This window comes from Dromiciops gliroides, chromosome 3 (assembly GCF_019393635.1).
Source record: "Dromiciops gliroides isolate mDroGli1 chromosome 3, mDroGli1.pri, whole genome shotgun sequence".
NCBI lineage: Eukaryota > Metazoa > Chordata > Mammalia > Microbiotheria > Microbiotheriidae > Dromiciops > Dromiciops gliroides.
In genome coordinates, this window is record NC_057863.1 from 32,290,780 (window position 1) to 32,310,973 (window position 20,194).

At 40.5% G+C, this 20,194-nt stretch overlaps 1 protein-coding gene across 7 annotated transcripts in view; it reads right to left on the reverse strand.

Moving 5' to 3' along the window:
* Nucleotides 1-20,194, reverse strand: part of TNIK (TRAF2 and NCK interacting kinase) — a 430,959-nt gene that overhangs the window by 35,761 nt on the left and 375,004 nt on the right. For 5 of the 7 annotated variants that reach the window (XM_043995975.1, XM_043995980.1, XM_043995977.1 and 2 more), the window contains 3 exons: nucleotides 18,697-18,720; nucleotides 12,889-13,073; nucleotides 6,984-7,110 (listed from right to left, as the gene is read on the reverse strand). In XM_043995975.1, coding sequence (XP_043851910.1) covers nucleotides 6,984-7,110; nucleotides 12,889-13,073; nucleotides 18,697-18,720 — 336 coding nt within the window. The remainder of the gene's footprint in view (nucleotides 1-6,983; nucleotides 7,111-12,888; nucleotides 13,074-18,696; nucleotides 18,721-20,194) is intronic. The other 2 variants (XM_043995978.1, XM_043995976.1) reach the window with 1 other exon arrangement.

Genomic DNA, 20,194 nt, shown 5'->3' on the forward strand with positions numbered 1-20,194 from the left:
TGCATCTTTGGAGCATGTTGATGGAATAAAAACAGCACCAAAGAGCAGCATTTTTCCGCTTATTTTTTTCATGAGGTACATGCCTGATTTTCATTAATGGTTAACTATTTAGAGCTGAAAGTGTCATCTGCCAAATGAAGTTGAAGAAGTTTGATGCTAATTCATCTTGTCATCTTTCTGTCAATGTATTAGGTATTTTCTCTCCCTCTACACCAGGAATTCACCATGATTGTTTGTGTCCTTGGCCCTTTGGATCCCTTCTCAGGATAATGTTTTTAAAGGCATAAAATAAACACCTAATACAAAGGCAATGTGGCATAGTTTATAGAGGGTTGGTTTCAGAGTCGGGGTTCAAATCTTCCCTTTGATACATACTAGCTGTGTGACCATAGGAAGTCACTTACCTGGCACCTTCACAAATGCTAAGACTTTTGAGTTATAGGAAAGCTGCTGAGAATAGGGACTATTTCATTGACTTTACAATGAAATGGGAGCCTAGGATTGAGTAGGTGTTCAGTAAATGCTGACTGATTGATGGGTCAGACTGAACCTGAGGCATTCTGTTAAGTTCTAGACACCACATTTTAGGAAATTAATAAAAAGAATGGGAGCAGGATGGTGAAGGATCTCCATATTATACAACTGAACACATTATTTTCTCCCCAAATATCTCCCTTCTTCTTAGCTTCCCTATGTCTGTGTTGAAGGAACCACCATTATCCTAGTCACTCAGGCTCACAACCAAACTGTCATCTATCACTTCTCACTCTTGTGATGCCACTGGTTCTTTTCAAGGATGAAGGACAAACAGCAACAACAACAATGACTCCACCTTTCATAGTTGATCATTTACCCAGTCCTGTCATTTCTACCTGCATTATTATATACATCTCCTTCTCTCTTTTGACACTGCCACCAGTCTGGTGTAGGCCCCCATTGTGTGGACTATCACAATAACCTGCGGGGTGGTCTCTTTGCTTCAAGTCTCTTCCGATCTATCCTCTACTTAGTTGTCAAATTGATCTTCCTAAATCGCAGGTCCTTGTTTAATCAATTCAGTGGCTCCCTATGACCTCCAGGGTCCAATATAAAATTCTCTATTTTGCTTTTTGCACCCATCACAATATAGCCCCTTTGTACCTTCCCAGTCTTCTTCCACCTAACTCTCTACCACATACTCTGTGACCCAGCGACACTGGCTGTCTCTCCCACATGACACCCCATTTCCCAACTCTGGGCATTTTTTCTGGCTGTCTCCCATACTTGCAACTCTCTCCCTCTTCATTTCTACATCCCTAGTTTCTTCTAAAATTACATGATTGCCCAGGGTAACACAGTTATCACCTATGTCTTGCCATTGGACTCCAATGACTCAAGGAGTTAGCAAATTTGATGACTTTATTCAGCTCTGCCTCATTCAAATCCAGCTCATACACAGGTCAAGACATCATGCTCATGGTGCCATTGGTCCTCTTTGAGAATGAAGGATAAACAACAACAACACAGCTGATAAGTATCAGAGGCAGGATTTGAATCCAGATCTCCCCAACCCCAGGTCTGGCACTATATCCACTATATCTCATTGCTTCTCAAGTTTTGTCATTTCTCCTTCTCCTACACATCCCTTCATTACACTATGGATTACCTACAGTGATATTTGTAAGTGCTACCTCCTGTACTTTCTCAACATCTTTCATCTCTCTCTATTTTCTCCACTCACACAACCACCATGCTTCCCATCGCAGGCCATCTTGAGCTTTTACATTGGGACTAGTCCCAATGGTCTCCCCATCTCTCCCTTCTCCATCCATCTTCCAAGCAGCTACCAAAATAATCTTCCTAAAACACAGGTCTGGCAATGCTCAAGACTCTTCAGTGGCTTCTTGTTGCCTCTAGGTCAAAACATAAAACCTTACTTAGCATGGTATTTAGAGCCCTTTGCCATCTGGCTGACTTACCTGTCCAGATTTATTTCACAACTTTCCCCCTTTGCACACCCCACGTTGTAGCCAAAGAGGCCTGCCTGCTGTGCCTCTGCCCGAAATACCTCTTGTCCTCTGCTTCTTGGAAGTCTTAGCTTCTTTCAAGGCTCAGCTTAGGGTTTATCTCCTCTTCTGAAGCCTTTCCTGGTCCACTGATTTGGAGACAGTTCTCATACTCCTCCAATTATCTAGTTTCACCCCCTCCTTTTACACAAAGGCTCAGAGAAATGAAATACTTTACTCAAGGTCACACAAACAGTAGATAGCAGAGTCAGCATTAAAATCCAGCTCCTCCAACTCCGACTAGAAGGAGAGTAGGGATTATTTTTCATGGTTTAGATAGATAGATAGATAGATATAGATATAGATATATAGATATATAGATAGATATCAAGTAACTAGCTCAGTGCCTGGCACACACTAGGAATTCATATATGTTTGTTGAATCAAATTGAATGGTGAAGTCTGAGGGTCTCACCACAGCCTGTGGCTGGAATAGACTGGACCTGGAAGTCATCGGAGTTGAAGAGCAAGCTGAAGAGTAAAGTGAGAGGGTAGCCTATTATAATATGTGCAACACTATAAGGATATCTGACACCAGGGTCAGCTGCAACTGCTGTGAGGTTAGGTTGGTGATGACAATGATGATGGTTGTGATGATAATAATGACTAATTTCTTATTTTAGTGAGGCAATTGGGGTTAAGTGACTTGCCCAGGGTCACACAGCTAGTAAGTGTTAAGTGTCTGAGGCCAGATTTGAACTCAGGTACTCCTGACTCCAGGGCTGGTGCTCTATCCACTGTGCCATCTAGCTGCCCCAATGACTAATATTTATATAATGCTTACTATGAGCCAGGCACTGTGCTGAGAGCTTTACAATTATTATCGCATTTAATCCTTGCAGTGACCCTGGGAAGTGGGGTGCTATTATTATCATTCACATTTTACAGTTGAGGAAACTGAGGAAAACAGATTAAATAACTTGTTTAGTGTGACTTGGCTAGTGTCAGAGGGCAGATTTGAACTCAGGTCCAATACTCTATCTACTGAGCCACCTCTAGGTAAAGATGAATTATAAACAAAAAGGGTACTTTTGTTGGCTTTTTCTTCTCCAAAATGTCTTTTATACTTGCATATTAATTTGTGTAAATTTCTTTTTAAAAATTCAGTTATATAAAGATCCTCCTTTGATTGACTTTGCATTAAAGTAATTAATTTGGAGAGCATCATTACTTTTCTTTGTTGATTTAACCCATCCATAAATATTGAATTTCCTTCCAAATATTTAGATCTTTTTTTCTGCCAATATAGTTTTCTTTGTACAGGTTACACATATGCAATCCCTCCTTCTCTCTCTCTAAGTGTATATGTGTGTATGTATAAGTTAATTAATTCCAAACTATTTAATGTCTTCTGTTGTAAATTGTGTTTTCTTTAAAAACAAAGTGATGCCATCTTGTTCTTTATTGTCACCATGCAAAAATGCAAATGATCTTGTACCCCGTGACTTTTTTGAACTCATTTAATGTTTCAATTTTTCTATTTAGATGTTTAGATTTTCTAGGTACATTATCACATCACCTGTCAAGAGTGATACTTTGACTTCTTCATTTCTACCCTTTATCCTCATGATATCTTTCTTGTCTTAAATGTGATTACTGGCATTTCCAGTGCTGTCAAATGAAAGTAGTGAACATTTAGGTCGGATTTTCTATGGCATATTATTGGCTCTTGGTTTCAAGTAAATCCATTTTATTCTGTTGAAGAAAAATACTTTTCATGTTCTTTTTTTGGAATTTTTATTTAAAAATCATAAATGAATGCTGGATTTCATTAAAGACATCCCTGCACCTTTTGATATGGTCATAGTTTTTTTTTTCCCTAATATTGAGCCAGCCTTGTATAACAAGTATAAATGCTACTGTTGCTATGAATAAGTTAAATATATTAATGTATTCTGTTAGCTGGTCTCTTATTTATTGTCTGTACCTCCACACCAAGAGAAAAAAACAAACAAACATGTGGCTGGTTCAGATCTATTGTCAAGACTATGATATACAATTGGGTGACCACCCATCCATGTTTCTTGGAAAGGTTTTGTAGGACAATGAATTTGGAGTCCAAGATTCAGAAGGAGGAGGGCAGGCTCGATTGTACTTGGGGAAATGAACAAAGCTTTTAATGACTTGTATGTAGGTTCTCTCGGAAACAAAGGGCCATCTTTTTAAACATGGATATTCTCCTAGGGATAATAATGGGCATTTATAATTTGTTAAAATTTACAAATCCTTTACAAGTATTTTCTCATTTGTTCTTCACAAAAACCCTGTGAGGTAGCTACTATTATTATTTCTGCTTTATAGATGAGGAAAAATAGAGGGTAAGTGATTTGCCTGGGGTTACAGAACTGGAAAGTGTCTAAAGTAGGATTTGAACTCAGTTCTTCCTGATTTCAAATCCAATGCTCTGTTTTCTTTCTTTTTTTTAAATTTTAAAAAAAAGGTTTACATTGTCTCTTTAAAAAGAGTATTTATTTTATTCTGAACTTAAATGAAACAAACATTTCCATAATACAGTAGAATAGTATTAAAGGATAATTGCTCTGTTTTCCAAGCCACCTACCTGCTTCATGAGGATGAAATACAGAAGACTACAACCTGAAGAATTTAAGTTGTGGGTAACAATAAAGACACACAGGACTGAGGACATTGGTGTATTACTAATGAAGAATTACCTAGAACAAGCTATGTCAAAGACATAATATATATATACACCCAGATACTATCCAGCATTATGCTATTATTGAGGGATAAAATGAATAGCTCCTTGTTGTCTAATTCTGTTGTATCATGTTTTTATTTTGTGTATCTTCCCCCATGCCTGGAAATCTCTACCTCATCACCTCTGACTCTTAGCTTCCTTCGAGTTCAAATCCCACTTCCTGAAAAAGACCTTTTTCCCCTTGCTGCTAGTACTTTCACTTTGAGATTACTTCCCATTTACCCTGTACCTTATATGTCCCTTTTATGTCATATGTAGTTACTTGCATGTTACTCCCCCACTAGAATGGGTTCCTCAAAGGCAGGCACTGTAATTTTGCCTTTCTTTGTGTCCTGGTACTTAGCACAATGCCTGGCACACAGTAAGCATTTCATCAGTGCTTGTTGATGAAACTGACCATGACATTACTTGACTTGCCTACTCTCTGAATCTGTAGTAAGGAAAGGTGGTAAATCAATAGGCATCTACTCTAGTATTTATCATAAAAAACGTGGTCTTTGGAAATAGGTAATATCTGGGGTTCCAAGTGATTTAGAGATACTCATTGTCAAGGTCTATGACACATTGGTGTAGGTATGCCCAAAATGTTAGGGGAGGCATTTAAAGATATTGTCCCAAAGGCAGCTGTCACTGATTGAGACATTAGCAATGCTTAGACCTTTAGTTTATGCTGACATTTGATTCAATTCAATTCATTAAATAGTGACTATCTACTCTATACATGAACTAAAAGACTATTTAAAGCAGATTTTATTGTACAAAACTTCATAGAAAAACACATCGGCAAACACTGCAGACCTCTAGAGAAAGCCACAGGAGAATCAGCCTCCGTACAACCAGACAACTACCTTCCGCAGAGATCTTGTCTGCCTCTTTCTTTTCGTCCCAGATACTCCTATCCATTGCTAGCTGCTCAAGGTCAAACAGCCACAATGTAGTCGATCAGGAGTTGAACCCAAGTTTTATTGACTCCAGAGCCAGTCTTCACATTGTCGCCCCCCATCCCTAAAATGATTCGCTCCCTTTATTTCCATCTTTTAGAATTCTGGATTTGCTCAATCCTGGGTTTTCTATGTGAGGTCCTTCCTGATGCCCTTTGCTAAAAGTGCCTTTTTCTTCTCCCAGCCCCAATTATCTTATATTCCTTTTAATATATTTTGTATATGCTTATATGTATCTGCTACTTTCCCCCACCCCAAACTTTCAGTAGAATGTTGGGTCCTCTAGGGCAGGCATTGTTTCATTTTTGTGTCTATCTTCAGTGCCTAGAAGAGTGCCGGACCCAGACCAGGTGCTCAATAAGTTCCTGTTGACGACTGACTGACATTGCTTCTTTGAATACTGGTGAAGTAGGAAGGGAGTGTATACAAGTATAAGAAAATATTCCTCTTTCTTAAACTATTAATTACAAAAATGAAAAGGAATCCTCTGCACATAGAATTTTCCATACCTGAAGTTGTGTACTTTCCCTGGAGTATCTGGGATGCCCAGTGGTGGTGACTGAGGCAGGACAGACTGACCACCAGTGGGGTGAGTTTGGGGGTTGGCAAAGAGTGACACCCCCCTCCCCCACTCCACTTTTGTTCATTCACACTCTAAGGAAATGGCCAGCTTGGATAATGGGAAAAATATGGCAGTAATTTTTTTTTTCTGAGGAGGAGGTGAGGGCAAGTATGTAGCTTGCTAAACTAAACGATGTGATTGGAGTTTTAAAAAAAACCAACAAAACCACATCTGTGCTAAGGTCAGTTCCATCAGACACCTTTAATAGCTCTCTGTAGTTGGTCTTTTCAGCAAAAGCCACTGAAAGAGTATAATTTTCCTGTTCAACTAACTGGATAACCCTTTCTTTGAACTACCGGCTGCCTTCAGTAAACAGATAAGAAAGACTTTGAAAAAAGATGGAATGGGGTCAAGAAAAACCCAGATGGGCCTTTTTAGGGAGATGTTTCATTGCTGTGAATGCTTGCTTCATATCCCCAGGCTCAAATTCTGCATTCACATATGCATATCTCCTGCAGAAGAACGGAGAGTATGGTAATGAAATCATGCTGTCAAAGCATAAAGGGATATGGAAAAGAGGGAGGAGGACAATTAAAATCACTCATCCATTTATGAGCGGCCTTTTCTCTCTCTTCTCTTTTGTGCTTACACAGAGCATGCACAGTCTGTGACGACTCTGAGATAAATTTCCATACATATTTCTCTTCCCAACTCACCTCTCTTATCATTAAGGTTCCTTCTCTTGAAATGCTGCTAAATGTGTCTGCGTGAGAGGTCTCCAGGCCATGGGTTCCAACCATCGCCATATTGTACTGTTCATTACTTGCTGGAGCTCCTGTGGGTCTGCAGAGGGGAGGGAACAATATTTATTAGTACATTTTCTTCTAACCCACATGGAGGAAATAACTTCTGGTCCAAGGCAATTTTCTACCTAGAGTTGACTCTTATGGTAATGAGGAGGGCAGAAAACCCAATTAAGTGGGGGGTTCTGTTAAATGGGATTCCACTTAGGCTTTTTTTCAACCAGCCCTTTTAGCTATAGCTAGTTAAGCACAGCTGTGGTTGGCTTTTGTGAGACTTAATTCTAACACCAGCTTTACAATATAGAGTATGAGGTCTTCTTGAGAGAAGTCCATCAGTCAACAGTCAATAAGCACTTACTATGTTCCAGGCACTATGTTAAGTACTGGGATACAAAGAAACAGGGGGCAAAACAGTTTTTGTCCTCAAAGTGCCAACATTCCAATGTGAGAGATGACATGTAAAGTTGAGCAGAGACTGGACCTGTTTCCATTGTGTGCCCTGGAAAACAAAACATAGTGCCTTTCACATAGTAGGTGCTCTCAAAATGATGGCTGACTGTCCATAGCATATGTCATGCCCTTTACACAGTAGGTGCTCTCATAAAGATGGCTGACTGACCCTAGAATAAACTGTGCCCTGCACACAGTAGGTGCTTTACAATTGTTGACTGAATGGCCATCATATACTCTGGAGAGAAAAAGAATTCAGGATGACTTATTGGGACTTAGAATCATAAAGTGTCATTCCTAGAGCTCCTCTAGTCCAATCTCCATTTTATAGTGACTAGCCCATAAATTTTGAGCTGAAAGGGACCTTGGAAACCATCTAGTCCAAATCCCTGATTTCATTGTCAAGAAAACCCAGGACCAGAGAAGGTAAAGGACTTGCTCAAAGTCACATAGATAATGAATGGCAGAGTCAGCATCTGAACCTAGGTTCTTCGACTTCAAAGCCAATATTCTTGGGGCAGGTAGGTGGCGCTGTAGTGGATAAAGTACTGGCCCTGTATTCAGTAGGACCCAAGTTCAAATCTGGCCTCAGACACTTGACACTTACTAGCTATGTGACCCTGGGTAAATCACTTAATCCTCATTGCCTGCTCCCCCCCCCAAAAAAAAATCCAATATTCTTTCTGCTCTATCACATGGTCATGTGGCTGGTAACTGGCAGTCAGGATTTGAATCCAAGTCATAGGATCATAGATTTAAAGCCAGAAGGGACATTCTAAACCAACCACCATGTTGTACGCATGAGGAAATGAGGCAGAGAGTAGTTACATCCTTGCCTGGGCTCCCACAACCTCCATGTGGATTGAAGCTCTAGCCTATTTCTCCCTTTCTACTACACCATGATATGTTTATGACTAAAGGACTCATTTTACAAGTAGATACATTGAAAACAAGGCAGATGAGGCGACTGGGCTGACTATGGACACTCAGGACTAGGCTTCTTGCCAAATTTCAACCTGAGTCTATCCCACATTAGTACCAATCTCTCTTCTGCAACAGCAAAAGGACATGAGTGTTTAGAAGGTAGCTTATTCCACTGGATCTCCTCATAGCCACAATTAGCTGGGTCTTTATTACCCACTAGATATAGCTTTTGTTCAAAGAACCAGGCACACCTGGTACCATTCTAATCTCATTTCTAGTCCCTTGGATCAGAGGTCATAGAAATGCTTTTTTTTAAAAATTAGACTTACAGAAATATTGCAAAGAACTGGCCATTTTATGACTCCTATGAGCACATAGAAGAGACATATCAGGGTTATCAAACCCAATATGGGAAGGAGCTTGCTACCAAAGGGAGCAGCTAAGTAAAGTAGTGGATAAACCTCTGGACCTAGAGTCAGGAAGATCTGAGTTCAAATCTAGCCTTGAGTACTTAATCGCTATAGGACCCTAGGCAAGTCACTTCACCTTTGTCTGCCTTAGTTTCCCCATCTGTAAAATGAGATAATAATAGCACCTACCTCCCAGAAGCTTTTGGGGGGGGGGCAATAAGGGTTAAGTGACTTGCCCAAGGTCAAACAGCTATTAAGTGCCAAGTGTCTGAGGCTGGATTTGAAATCAGGTCCTTGTGAATTCAGGGCCAGTGCTTTATCCACTGTGCCACCTAGCTGCCCCTGTAAGAAGCTTTTACAAATATTTATGAGTAGTTGTCATCATTATCATTACCAGTAAGAAAAGAGAATGCAGATCATCCAGACAGAGGCCATTATCTGAATTTGGACAATGAGTTTCTAAGTGTGCCTAATTGCTTATAGCCTTTCATCGATCAGTTGAGCTTTTCATTTGCAACTAATATCTAAAAAGCCTGCCTGATGAGCAAGTTCTCATGATGTCAGATATGCAGGTCCAGCCTTTTTCTTCCTACCCTTACCTCTCTTTTGATGTCATAGATCATTTTAGCCATGTGGGAGAACTCCTGGTATGGACAATCTTTTCCCTTCTGCAGAGCACTCACATGTCTGTGGCTTCCTATTTGGTAGTTGCCTTGGGGCACTGAGATATAACTTGTTCTTGGCCACATATGGGAGGTATCAGAGGTATAATGTAAGCCTAGGTCTTCCTGCCTCCAAGGTCAGCTCTATCCACTAAGCCACAGTGCTTCTACCTGTCCCATTACAGCCAAATGCTACAGCAGCAGGCACAGATGGATGGGCCATTGGGAGGCACCCCATATTTTCGGAACATGAGCACCGAAGAGAGTTTTCATTGTCTGGCATTGGCTGACTGATCCCACGCTGACTATACAGATCCCTAGAGACAGAAGGATGCCCTGTGTTTCCTAGGATGGCTGTGGCTATGTCCATCCAATTCAGGGGAAGACCCAGGCAGATTATTCTGAGCAGCTGAGAGGTTGAGTCCTCCCAAGTATTAAATTTCCACTTGGGGGCAGCTAGGTAGCGCAGTGGATAAAGCTTCAGCCCTGGAATCAGGAGGACCTGAGTTCAAATCCGGATTCAGACACTTGACACTTACTAGCTATTTGACCTTGGGCAAGTCACTTAACACTCATTGCCCCCCCAAAAAAAAATTCCACTTGGACTTTGATGGTGTAGATGTAGATGTATCACAGAGGGACTGGCAGTTGCTTCTGAACAAACACCAGCTCTGTTCTTGACCATGACAGAGACCTTGTCCTTGGTGGATGTGCCACCTTAGAAATGCTTCCAGGAAGCCTCTGGTCCATGCTGAGCTCCCTTGCTTTCAAACGCCCTTGGCACTTAGCATCACCAGCAATTGTTCTGGCAATGAATCACACACTCTTTTCTTGCTAAAGAAAACATTCTTGTGCACCTCTTATCTGTTCGACTCACCTGAGGGAGGAAACTTGGAACAGTCTTAAAAAATTAGATGTCAAAATTTGTATTTACATGTAATTTGGGAAAATAAAATAAAAAAAATTTAAATGGTATGCAAAAATTATTTCTCATTCAATTTTTAGTTTATTTTCAGATCCCAATTCTCTGCCTTCCACATCCCTTCACCTTCTATTGAGAAGGCAAGAAAAACAAAACCTGCTATAAACATGTAGAATCAAGCAAATATTCCCACATTATCCTTGTCCAAAAACAAATCTGGCCTCAGACACTTATTAGCTATGTAACCTTGGGCAAGTCATTTAACCCTGTTTGCCTCAGTTTAATCATCTGTAAAATGAGCTGGAGAAGAAAATGGCAAAGCACTCCAGTATCTCCATCTAGAAAAACCCAAATGGGGTCACAGAAGTCAGACATGACTGTGAAACTACTGAACATAAAAGTAAAAGATGCAAATAACTAGCTTGTTTAGTTAAGGAATCGATTAATTATCTAGACATTGTACCTACATACTTTTCCGAGATTTCATCTTGGGTGGAAGGGGTGTTAAGAGTCCATCTAGAAAAACTCAAAACTGAACCAAAGTTCTTTCCACAACTTACCTGTCCCCAGATCATTCATACTCTATTTGAAGACAGAGGAGGAAGGGTGTTTCCTCCTAGTGGAGGGGTGCAGGGGCACTGACTATAGGGGCTGCCTATCCTGCTTTTGGATGCTCTTAGTAGAACGTTTCCTTACATCAGGCCTAAGTCAATCTGTAATTTCCACCCATTATACCCACTTCTTCCCTTTAGGGCTGAACAAGTCTAAGCCCTCTGTCATGTGGCAACCCTCCACATACATGAGCACGGCTCTCATGTTCCACCTTAATATCTTTCCTAGATTAAATACCTCCAGTTCCTTCAAATGATCTACTGTGGCCCTTCAACATCCTGGTTTCCTTTTGCCTTATTTATGCCCTTCCTAATGGGGCAGCTAGGTGGCAAAGTGGATAGAGCATTGTACCTGGAGTCAAAAGTACCTGAGTTCAAATCCAGAATCAAAAACTTGACACTACTAGCTGTGACCCTGGGCTAGTCACTTAACCCCAATGGCCTTAAATATCAAGGGCCATCTCCAGTCGTCCTGATATGTATCCTGCCACTGGACCCAGATGTCTCTGGAGGAGAGAGTGAAGCTTATGACTTTGCACAACCCTACCTCATTTAAATCCAATCCACTGCAAGTCATGATATCACTTCCCGATGTCATGGTCCTCTTTGAAAATGAAGGACAAACAAAAACAGCCTTTCCTAAAATGTGATGCTGAGAACTGAAGACAATATTTCAAATGTGATCTGAGCCATGTGGAATAGAGTTTCGATGACCACCTCCCCAACTCTGGGCACTCTCCCTCTCCTCATGCATCTCAAGATCTCAATATCTAGGAGTGCCATAGCATACTCTTGACTTATTCTGAGCATGGGGTCCATTAAAACCTCTAGATTAGAAAATTGAGACCAAGGGGGTTAAATAACTTGCCCAAGGGGGCAACTAGGTGGTGCAGTGGATAAAGCACCGGCCCTGGATTCAGGAGTACCTGAGTTCAAATCTGGCCTCAGACACTTGATACTTACTAGCTGTGTGACCCTGGGCAAGTCACTTAACCCCCATTGCCCCGCAACCCCCCCCCCAAAAAAAGAAACAAAAAAACTTGCCCAAGTTCACATATATCATAAGCCTCAGAGGCAGAATTTGAACTCAGATCCACTGACTCAGTGCCACCCAAGTATAAGCCCAAGACATATATGCTGGGCTGCCTGAGGACTTAAAGACAACAAATTGAAGATCTAGGTGATGATGACTCTATGTTGGGGGAGCCAGGTGGCACAGTTTATAGAGTACCAAGTTCAAATCCAGCCTTAGATATGTACTAGCTGTATGACTTTTGTCAAATCACTTAGTAGCTAGATGCCTCAGTTTCCTCAATTGTGAAATGTCAGGTAATAACAGCACCTACCTCCTGAGGTTGTTGCGACAATCAAATGAGATAATAATTTGAAGACACTTAGCACAATGCCTAACACATAGTAAGAGGTATATAAATGTTAATTATCTTTACTACTACTACTACTACTACTACTACTACAAAACAGAACAGCTTCCTCCTTGACAATATTTGAGTCCCTCTCCATTCATTTAGGTGTGTCTGTTAGATGTCCTGATGCCCTGGCATTCCAAAGTCCTTGTTTCATATAGTCACGTGGATAAATGATATATGATCCTAGAGCTGCTATGTACTGAAAGCCAAACATCTAAAGAGATGGCAAATTTGTAAAAATGTGACTTTCTTAGAAGCAAATGTAGGCAGTCTACTTCCAATTCTTCACTTTTTTCCCCCTTTCACTTCAGAGACATAACTCTCTCTTTATCCAAGTGAAAAGCAAAGATAAAAAAAATAAATAAAAAGTAAAAAACCCCATAATCCAACAGCAAACGAAAAGTTATCTTACATGAGCCTGGGGATGTCACTGACAGGCACTGTCCCATCTTGCGTCTCACTCTCTCCATCTTCTTCCTCCTCCTCACTGCTTTCTGACTCCTCACTGGAAGAAGAATAATCAGTCACCTTCTTCAGGGGCCGGTTAGTTTCCTCAATTCGGAGTTCCCTTAATTCTTTGGCTAGTGCAGTCAGGTCCTACAAAGAAAGAGTTGACCTCCATGTGAAACATGTCCGCGCCCGGGCAATGACTTGAGCTGTTTGTATCTCACTGAAAGCCAATGTTATAGCATGAGCAACAAGGAAAGAGCTCTGGAGAGTTGTTAACAAACATAGTGACGGGGCTAGAACAAACAGGAAACCATGTTTGTAGAGTGAAAACAAAGGAGGGAGAGATGAAACAAATTTTATATTTACCCCAAATCGATAGCTCGATTATAACTGCTTAGTTCTAAATATCTATTCTTTCTGATGGGCATCAAATAGGCGATTCTTTTATTTGGGGAAAAATGAAGTCTAGTTACCATCAGAGTAAACTGGAATATACCATGGGGGATAAGAGACACTCCCCTCCCCAACCCTCTAGGGCTATCATGTAGAGCCTGTCTCTGGGATGGCTTTTTCCCAAATGTGAATGCCACAGTACAGAAAGCAACAAGATGGAACCACATTCAGTGGTCCATCCACGATGATGACCAATACAGAGTGGAAGGGCTGTGATAGACCATGAAGCTACTTGGTCCACACCAAACCTGACTTCTTTAAATTTAGAGACACTGCTTTGATTTCATCAGGAGGCAAAGCAGAACATGCCCTCAGAGGAATGGAATAAAGGTTCCTTTTTTTTCAATGAAGTCCTCTAGAAAAGCCTGGCTGACAGTCCCTAAGTAAGGAGGGTAAACACAAGTTTTTTTAAAAGATGGAAAATTATTCAGTTTACCGCGACTCTGATGAAACCATGTAGCCTGCTGTGAACATGTGCATTTCAATAGGAGGGGCATTGCAGGCAGTGTATAGGGGTTGGCGGGGGTAGGGGGGGAGTATCTATTATCTAACATGCTTTTAAAGCAATGCAAAAAAGGGGGAGCAAATCAGCAAAAGCATGATCATTCTGACTTGCATGGGTTAGACTGCCTATGGTACAAGGCATGCAAATGATGGAAGCAGCATGGGGATTGTCAGTCTTACCATTCCTCCCTATATTAGTGACCGATGTAGGCACCATTGTATTCGGTCAGAGATCAGGGATTAGGGAGAAAGAAACTCATTGAAAAATTCTCAATTTTACAATTCCCCTAGGGCCATATTCTCTCTTCATTGCAATCCATATGTGTCCAGTTGGCTGATCTAATCATGTGTAGGATTACAGTAATGAAGTCCAACTAAGAACATCTTAAAATCCATCCCTTTGCATTAGAGGTGATGGCATTTGACAATGGCACCCAATACCACTGGATAGAGAATTTCTTTGAAAAAAAATTAGTGGAAACATTTATATGTTGAATGTTGTTACATTTCTTAATATTGAGAAAATGAAGCACTTTGGTGGTATCTTTTGGTTGGGAATCTTAGGATGGCCAGGATTATAAATGATGCAAGAATGTCCCTATATGCAATGGTCATCTCTTTCTAATTTCACATAAGTGACATAGAAAACTTTATGGATTCTTCAATTTGATCTGGAGACACACTTAAGTTGAGATACTACACCAAATGAAGATTCTAAAATGAAAGTCTGGAGGACCTGTCAGATACAGGAGTACCATCAAAACAGTCCTTTAAAGTGTTCAGTTGTGTTTCAATGTAATGGCTTTTATTTCATGGAGAACCTATAGCAACATGGAAGGTCATTCATGCAAATTGATTTCTAGCTCCGTTGGTTCTGGGCCAAATAGAAAGTATTCCCATTGAGGTTTGGGGAGATTATTTTTGGAAACAGAAACTCAAAATTAGACAGAGCCTCAGAGGTCTTCTAGCCAAAACCCTAGCTGAACAAGGATTCTCTCTATAATTTATCCCAGAAGTGGTCATCCAGCCTTAGCTTGGTGATCTACAGTGGGAGGGAACTTATGGTCTTCCGGAGGAGTCGGTTCCATTTTGGGCTAGCTATGATCATTAGGAAATCTCTGTTCATATGAAGTCTAATTTCTCTTTCTGCAGTTTTCACCCACTAGTCTGCTTTCTTGATGATTCTACTTGATTGTTTTTTCTCCAAAGGACAAGAAACTAAAGCATCTTTAAGTCTATCCGAAAAATGTATCCAGCTGTAAAATGTACAAAGGAAGTGTGATCTGGGAGAAAATACTCCAAGTCAAAACTAGAGCATAAAAACGAGATGAAAATGTTTTGGTTTTGCTCTTTGCCAAGCATGTTAATCCTGTGCTAAGTTACAGCGTAGTACCTAGGATGACACCTTTTATTAGAACAAAGAGAGAATATGGTTTTAAAGAGTTTACCTACAATGCCAATAACCATATGAGTCAACTGGAATAACATCAATCCCCATGACAATCAATTATTTAAATCCCTTCTAAAATCTCTTCCAAGGTTTGGTGTTTCTCAAAGTCGAAAATGCCAAAACTAGTAGAATTTTAACAAGAAAGAGCTCCATTGTTTAAAAATATGGTTTTTACTCACCCAAAGTAGAGTAATTTAGCATGCTGCTTTTCAAGAATTCACACCTTTTCTTAACATTATAATTCTTTGAAAATTGTGGTTGGGGCTTGTAGTTCATAGGAGCATGAACAGGGAGTGAGAAGGGGCCATGATCCATGGTCATCATCTCATCCAAACCCTTCATTTTGCAGTTGAGGGAACTGTGGCCCAGAAAGGTTCATTTTCTTCAAGTCAAAAAGGTGACAAAGGTGGAATTTGAACCCAGGTCCAATGGCTCTCAGTTTAGTGTTCCTTCCATGACACCCACCGCATTGGTATTGTTCTTACAATTTAAACCTTCCCTTTCCTCATTGTACCTGATAATTTGGCTTCAGGGCTAATAAGAAATCATCTTTGGTACAATACTAAAAATCATCATAGCGATTATTTCAGTTTGCTTGGGAATTTCTGATTCCAGTACCAAGTCCCCTTGTCCTTCCTCCTCCTGACCCCCCCCAAATAGAACTGACCTCCTAATGTCATCAGTCTAGCTATTTAACCAAAATTTTGTGTACCCAGATCACTTTTTTTACTGCTTTATTTCTTTTTCCTTTTTTTTTTCCTTTCTTTTTTTGCAGGGCAATGGGGGTTAAGTGACTTGCCCAGGGTCACACAGCTAGTAAATGTCAAGTGTCTGAGACTGGATTTGAACTCAGGTCCTCCTGACTGTAGGGCAAGTACTTTATCCACTGTGCCACCTAGCTGTCCTCCAGATCACTTTTAATAACAAATTTGGACCAGTTATAATAATAATGTTCTAGGAAAAATGGACACGGTATGGGATTAACGTCATGGTGCCAGAGACTCACTGTAAGATGTCTAATTCTTTGACACTTAAGTTTTCTCCAGATAATGAGCTTTTGTAGCTTTTACTGCTTGACTGCCCCAGGCTTAGGGCAGGGAAAAGGGATTTGAAAGAGAAATGAAAGTGCTATTTAATAGGAAAAGTATTTGTGATTTTATTACTGACTCAGGGGAAAATGGCGATTAAAAGGTCTTGGGTAACCCAATCCATGCTTTTAATTGTAAAGTTGTCTTGATTTATTCCTTTATGGGATCAGTTCAGTGCTATTTCCTAGACCTCATAGAAAGCCTAATGCACGTGAACATACCACCTAAACAGGTGCTGTTTTAATGCCTTTCCATTTTAAAAGTCTTATATCACTTTGTTCAAACAAGATGACCTATCTTTCTTTTTTGTTTTTTTTTGGGGGGGGGGCGGGTGAGGCAATTGGGGTTAAGTGACTTGCCCAGGGTCACACAGCTAGTAAGTGTCAAGTGTCTGAGGCTGGATTTGAACTCAGGTCTTCCTGACTCCAGGGCTGGTGCTCTATCCACTGCGCCAACTAGCTGCCCCCTATCTTTCTTTTATGTCCTTAGATAACTAATACACACACATACACACACACAGTTTGCGTATATCATATTATTTTTATAGGAAAATTGAAGACCTTGGATAAGATCCTTTCTCTCTCTGGGCCTCATTTCCCACACCTGTAAGAAGTAGGGGTTAAAATGATAACTAAACTCCAGTTCTTCAATCCTGTTACCATCCTGATTCCTCACCACTGAGGCTCTAGGAGAGCCGTGGAAACTGGCATTGTGCCCCAGGGAACCTTACACCATAGATTTAATGCTTTGAATCATTTTGTGGCAACTCAACATTATGAAATATGTAGAAATTAGTTTATTGAGTCAGAGATTAGTCTCCCACTAAAATGAATGTCCCTGATCTAATTGAGCAGAGAGGCCATTAAAAAATAATCAAAAATAATTCTTATTATTCCTGAAGAATGAATCAATTATGATGCATTACCATTCAAGATGATTTTATTTCATTTGGCCCATTTTTGAGACTTTGGTAATAAGAAATTACCTTGTATTTTCTTTGAAGCTTTTTTGTATCTATCTTCACATGCACAGGTTGTTTTCCCAGTTAGATTCTCTCAAGGGCAGGGAATATATATGTCTCCATATCCTTAGCATAGTATCAGGCACATGATAGGCATGTAATAGGGACAATACCTTGTATGTAGAAGTGCTTAATAAATACTTGTTGATGGATTGATCACACAGCTATTGTCTGAGGTCAAATTTGAACTCACATCTTCCTGACTCCTGGCCCAGCAACTGAGCCTCCAGGTGGCTCAGCTGTTAGTAAATCAGTGTCAACAATTATGATGCCAAATGCTTCCAAGGGCAACACAGTAATCCTATGCTTCTAATCTTTGGCATTTGTGAAGATGATGTACAGACAGTCACCTTCCTTAAGGTAGTAATCACCTAAGTCAGGTCCCCCCACTCTCTCAACCTTCCTTGAAGCACACACAAAGAGCAATTTCATTGGTAGCTGGAGTGTTGAAGTATGTTTTTTGCTCTTAAATCCTTTCAGAAGATAATTAATTAGTGCTATTAATTAACCAGTTATGATTATCTTATTAATTAATTAATTGAGAAGCATCATTAAGTGCCTCCTAAATTCTAGGCATATAGTGTAATGTAGGGATGTTTTCTTCATGAGTGTTACATAGATACCACATTCTATACTTTGTGGAGACATAGATGGAGACCTGATATGATTATAAATAGCAACCGTTGATCTAGAGTTGTATTAGTGTCAATCACTCATTGGAGGGTGTCTTATTTTCAGAAGCAGGAATGCCTATCCGTAAAGGTCAGATGCATACAAACATGCCTCTCCAACATGCCAGAGTCACTTAGGGCAGAGATTATAAGAAATCGCTGCCTCATTTGACCATGTGGTGCTCAGCAGGGTCAAAGCCTGCATGCCCCTGTAGCACCTCCAAGTCCATGCACTTCAGGCATCTTTCCAAGGCCCGGCATCTCTGCTGAGTGCATGCAGATGGAAACATCACCCGTTTTTGTGAATCCAGTTCTGTTCACTTCCGCCAGCTCCCTACCTACACCTGACAAAGTCATGTGCTTCTCATATTGGCTTTTAGTTGATGGGTCTGTATGGGGATTTTGGCAAGTCAGCTATTTGACCTTAAAATGATACTCTTTCCTTAGACAGGTTTTGCTACCTGAATGAATGAGCTTTGACTCATTTGCCTCTTCTGAGTGTCAACATTAGCAAAATCACAAATTGCAATAGTCTTAAACCAGCACCTTTGACCATGACAAATGAAATAAATGTATCACTAACCTCATCTATAGCTTTCTTATAGCTCTGCAATAAGTGGAGATTCATCAGCATCAGAGGAAACAGATCAAAACAGGAAAAAAGCCAGAGGAACACAGTTAGGAAACAGAATCAGAACAAGTAATGATGCTGAATCACAAAGAAAAAGACAGGAAAAAAATAGCAATGCATGCTAAAAACAGAACAGCAAATTGATTTTAGCACACCTGGAATCTCACCAATATAAACTAAACAAGAGAGGCTTGGACTTAATTAAAGAGATTGTAGCTGAGAAAAGTTCAAGCAAATCAAGAAGGTATATGGAAACTACTAAATTAAATTCAACTTTTGGTTATTATCTCTGTACTCTGCTTTCTGTGAAGTGACTTATCAAGTGGGCAGTAACAGAGAAAAAGAGGAAGAAATTGTTCTGTGATTTATAATTAGAATTAAGCAAACCATGTATTTTTCCCCCTTGTATTCATCTTTAGGGTCACAGAGGTCAGAGATCAAATAGACAAAGCCCAAAGATTATTTCTACATCATATTTTGGCCAAGAGTTTCAACATCCACCCTAATGAAATCTTTTTACCAGAACTACAGAGGAGAGAAAAGGAATGATGAGTTTTTTTTCCCCTTCTCATTTTCACTCTCTGATAGACATGTTAAGAGGCAACAAAAAATCTGAAGGCAACAGAGCTGGAAGAAGTAATCAACAATAAAATCAGTTTCTTGACTTATTGAGATGGAGTTGATCTTGTTGGTTCTCCTGTCCCCATAGTTCTGATGATTTATTAGTGTGGATTGTAGTTTATCAGAGAGAGGGAGAGACAGAGACAGAGACAGAGTCACAGAGAGAGAGAGAGAGAGAGAGAGAGAGAGAGAGACAGAGAGAGACAGAGAGAGACAGAGAGACAGAGAGAGATAGATAGAGACAGAGACAGAGAAAGAGAGAGAGAGACGAGACAGAGAGAAAGAGAGAGGGAGGGAGAGGGAGAGAGAGAGAGAGGCAGGCAGAGACAGAGAGAGAAAGAGGGGGAGGCAGCTAGATGGCACAATGGATAAAGCACTGGCCCTGGATTCAGGAGGACCTGAGTTCAAATCCGACCTCAGACACTTTGTGACCCTTGGCAAGTCACTTAACCCCAATTGCCTCACCAAAAAAGCAAAAAGAAAGAGAGAGAAAGAAAGAGAGAGAAAGAGAGAGAGAGAGAGAGAGAGAGAGAGAGAGAGAGAGAGAGAGAGAGAGAGAGAGAAGAGGCAGAGACAGAGAGAGAAAGAGGGGGAGGCAGCTAGGTGGCACAGTGGATAAAGCACCGGCCCTGGATTCAGGAGGACCTGAGTTCAAATCCGGCCTCAGACACTTGACACTTACTAGCTTTGTGAAGCTTGGCAAGTCACTTAACCCCAATTGCCTCACCAAAAAAGCAAAAACAGAGGGAGAGAGAGAGAATTTCCAACTATTCTTTTGTGTGAGAGAGGGGAGAGACATGAGAGAACAACAAGGAGAAGACAGAAAAGA